Below are 3,874 nucleotides of genomic sequence, written 5' to 3' on the forward strand. Positions count from 1 at the left end.
CACATGCTCCGCCTCCTCGGGGAGGACACAATGCTCCGCCCCCTCGGGGAGGACACATGCTCCGCCTCCTCAGGGAGGACACATGCTCCGCCCCCTCGGGGAGGACACATGCTCCGCCCCCTCTTGAATAAAGCCAACCCATGGTAAATGGAAGTCCTGAGGTGTTAAATAAGACGACATCACTGCTCAAACGTTAAAGTCTGTCAGGTAGGTTACCTGCTGCTCCTGATGAACCTTTAGAAGCACAGAGTTCTTCAGGTTGTATAAATGCTGCCACCTGGTGGCCTGATGAGTTACAACATGGAGTGAATCCTGAGGAAAAACAGATTTCTTGCAGTCGGTTATTAAACTGATCTCTTTAGCTGCTCTGACTGTTGGTGACAGGAAATGGATCCAGTTCCTGTTAGGAACTTTTCCTTCCGTACGGGTCTCAGTACCTTTTAACGCCACGCAGCTGATCTTAGTTTACAAACTGCAACAAAACAACAGTTTTCTATTTTTAATCAGCCCAAACAGAAATGGAAGTTTTTATTTGTTTGTTTCTGATGAGAAAAAGGCGAAACAAACTTTCAGCCACAACACTGCTCCTGTTCCTAGTCTTCACCATTTGATTTTGTTCAGAAAGGGGCGGGGCTGTTTGTTTTTCTTAAAAGGGGCGGGGCTGTTGGAAGAACACTGCGTAGGTTTATCACCACCAGCAGAACTGTAACAGCTGCTAGTGCTGCCACTGAAAAACCAGATCCAATCAGAAGACGGCCCCGCCTCCAACAGATCGGAGCGCCATCCTGTTTGTTACCGTGTTCCTCGTTGCCTGGGAAACAAACCGTTTCTGGGATCTAACCTTTGATTTGGAGGTAAATCTGACCTTTGACCCCAGCAGTCTGAGCTCAGGTGTAAACGGGTTCCCTCTGTTTCAATCGGACCTTCCCAGGACCGGCTCCAGATGCTCTTTTAGTCCTGGTTCTGTTAGTCCGGTTTCCTGAGCAGTTACACCAAGTCCCCTCGGTCCAGTTTCAGTGGTTCCGTGAACTGAAGAACCCCACGCTGGTCGGAGACTCCTTCACGGTGACCGTGATGAAGTTGGCCGTGACGTCGGTGACGAAGACGTGCTCCAGGAGGCTCCTCGCCGGCCTCCAGTCCGTCTCCGTGTCGGAGTCGGCGGCGCTGGTGCCGAGGCTCGGTCTGCTGTTGTCGGGGAACATCGTGGCGTCGTGTTCCGACTCGCTGCTGCTGGTCTCGTCCGAGTCTCCGGTGCTGAGCTCGTTCAGGCTGCGGTTCTGAGAGCTCGACCCGTGTTTTCGCTCCTCCTGCCTGCTTCCTGCCTCCCTCCCCCGCCCGGGTTCTGCTGCACCACCTGCCGTCAGAGCGGAGCGCTGCCCGATCCCGGCGCCCCGTGGGTCCGGGTTCCCCCCCAGGCTGCTGCTGACGCTCTGCAGGTTGAGGGCCCGGAGGCTCAGCGCCTGGCTGGCCCGGTCTCGGGGAGTCGGGGAGGAGAAAGTGGAGTTCTGCGGCCCTCCTGCTCCCTCCTGCCTCCTCGGACCCAGCGGGGGCCGCTGCGGTGCCGTCGGACCTCCCCCGAAGCTGCTGTGGAGCGAGGCCGAGGCGCCGCCCGCTTTCAGAGACCCTTTGAAGCCACTTCCTGTTTCTGAGACGGAGCGCCGCAGCTCAGAGTTCCTGTGGGACGGACCGGTCTTGTGGGAGGACGAGGAGGCGGACAGGGACCGGCCGGTCCAGATGCAGCTCAGGGCTCCGGGTTTGGAGGCGGAGCTCTGAGAGAAGGAGCTCTGGGGGGACGAGGTTCCCTCGTCTCTGGAGGTCCGGCTCAGCCCGGTGTAGGTGAAGCTGGCCGGCTGCAGCGGCTTCTTCACGCCGGGCCGCGGATCCTCTCTGAGCGATCTGATTGGCTGATGGTGGCGAGGAAGAGGAGGACGTAGAGCCTTCAGGTCCGGGTGCAGCGGCTTCCTCCCTCGCTTTTTCTTCCGGGGCGGGTCGGGTTTGGCCAGCAGGATCTGCGGCCTTTTCTGGGGGACAGGATGAAGACGGGGGCTCGGCTTGGCCTTCTTCATGTGCTCTTCATCATCATCTTCTTCCTCCTCCTCCTCCTCTTCCTCCTCCTCTGAGGAAGAGGAGGGGGATGAGGAGAGGCCGGAGGAGGAGGACGAGGAGCGGGCGTCCTTCATGGCAGCAGGTGGAGGCTGAAGAGAGAAGAAGAGCCATGAGGGGACAGATCAAGAACCAGGAGGACGAGTGGACGTGGTTCTGGTCTCACCAGAATCTTTCTGGGTCGTCCTCGCGGCCGTTTGCCTTTCTTCTGGAACAGCAGCTCCCGCTCCTGTTCCCTGAAACAAACCCAGAGGTTTTCACTCATCAGCTGATTTTATCTGAACATCTGATCGTCAGGATGAGAGTTTAATAAAACTACAAACAGATCTGCAGCTCCACGTTTGTTTGTTTGTTTGTGTCACCTCTTGTGAAACGCTGCCAGCAGCCTGGGGTCCAGGATGTTCTCCTCGGGCTCCCAGCTGTTGTGCCTGAATAAAAACAAACAAAATGTTTATAAAAGAAGTTAAATCTAAACCTGAAATAAACAACAAATAAAACTCTGACAGTAAACAGAAAACAGAACCACAAACCGACTTCTAAACCAACAAAAACATTCCACCTGTTCTGATTATTTTTATTTATTTAATATAATCTGATCAGTTTGTTTGTAAACATGTTTGTTTGTGTTTAACTTCCTATTGACATGTTTAGAGATCAAACTTCCAGAATACAAATATTCAGATATAATTTTACTCATTTCTCAGATTTGGCCTGACATCGCGACAGCTGCTCTGTTCGGGTTCTGGCCCGGTTAGACGGACTCAGCCGGTCCGGTCGGTGCCGGGCCCGCCCGGGCCCATCAGCCCGGTTCGGGGGTGCCGGTCCCGGCAGCGGGGCGAGCCCCGGGCCGCCCCGGGCTTTGTTCGGTTAGCCTCGGAGGCTAACAGCTAGCAGCGACTCACTTGGAGGACCAGCCGCTCCATTTCACCAGATACTCGAACTTTCCCTGCGGAGACACACAGAATCAGAACCGGAGAACCGAGCCGGGTCCCTGCCGAACCGCGGGCGCAGCTGCTTACCTTCCTCTGCCGTTTGCTGAGGATACATTCGGCGTCGAACACCTGACCCACCGTCACCCCGTCCATTACCGCCGCTGCAGGTACGGCTTGAGCCGCGCCGGCCACCGTAGTCCTGTCTGTTTGATAGCGAGCGGAGATTCACCGATTTACCGATTTACCGATTAATTCACGCAAAGAGAAGCTGCTTCTCTTTTTTTCTCTCAATTTATTTCAAATATAAAGTTAGAATTTTGTCATCTGAAGAAGCTCTATCCTATTTTATAGATGTGAAGTTGTACATTTTAAATACTTCATCTTTTATGAAACATTAAACAAGGTTTGTAAAATAAAAAAATAAAACATCTGGAAAAATGTTGGACATAAAGTTCTATTTGAGATCTGTGAAGTGAGAAGATTTATTTCTGGAGGAAATATTTATATAATTCATGTCAGACTTTTCAACTTAACATTTAGTATGTTTTCTATTTTGCAGATCTTTGGTGTCATTGTTGTTTTGTTTTTATTTCACACCCAGTAAACATTAAAGCCTGTAGCAAAGGTAGATATACAATTTCATAAAAAATACAGTAGACTTTATAAATCTATTTTATGTTCACCTTCATATACAGGTGCTGGTCATAAAATTAGAATATCATGAAAAAGTAGATTGATTTCAGTAATTCCATTTAAAAAGTGAAACTTGTATATTATATTCATACATTACATACAAACTCATATATTTCAAATGTTTATTTCGTTTAATTTTGATGATT

The 3,874-nt window shown here is 51.2% G+C and overlaps 1 protein-coding gene across 1 annotated transcript; it reads right to left on the reverse strand.

Annotated features, from left to right (window-relative positions):
• Positions 1-502: 502 nt before the first annotated feature.
• On the reverse strand, positions 503-3,252 carry LOC108249256 (chromobox protein homolog 2). The gene is made up of 5 exons (XM_017438528.3): positions 3,123-3,252; positions 3,006-3,049; positions 2,466-2,531; positions 2,270-2,339; positions 503-2,195 (listed from the first exon to the last, which is right to left on the reverse strand). The coding sequence occupies exons 1-5, from the start codon at positions 3,186-3,188 to the stop codon at positions 1,014-1,016; spliced, it is 1,428 nt and encodes a 475-aa protein (XP_017294017.1). The 5' UTR covers positions 3,189-3,252; the 3' UTR covers positions 503-1,013.
• Between the last annotated feature and the right edge of the window lie 622 nt (positions 3,253-3,874).

Source organism: Kryptolebias marmoratus, linkage group LG17 (genome assembly GCF_001649575.2).
Source record: "Kryptolebias marmoratus isolate JLee-2015 linkage group LG17, ASM164957v2, whole genome shotgun sequence".
Lineage (NCBI taxonomy): Eukaryota > Metazoa > Chordata > Actinopteri > Cyprinodontiformes > Rivulidae > Kryptolebias > Kryptolebias marmoratus.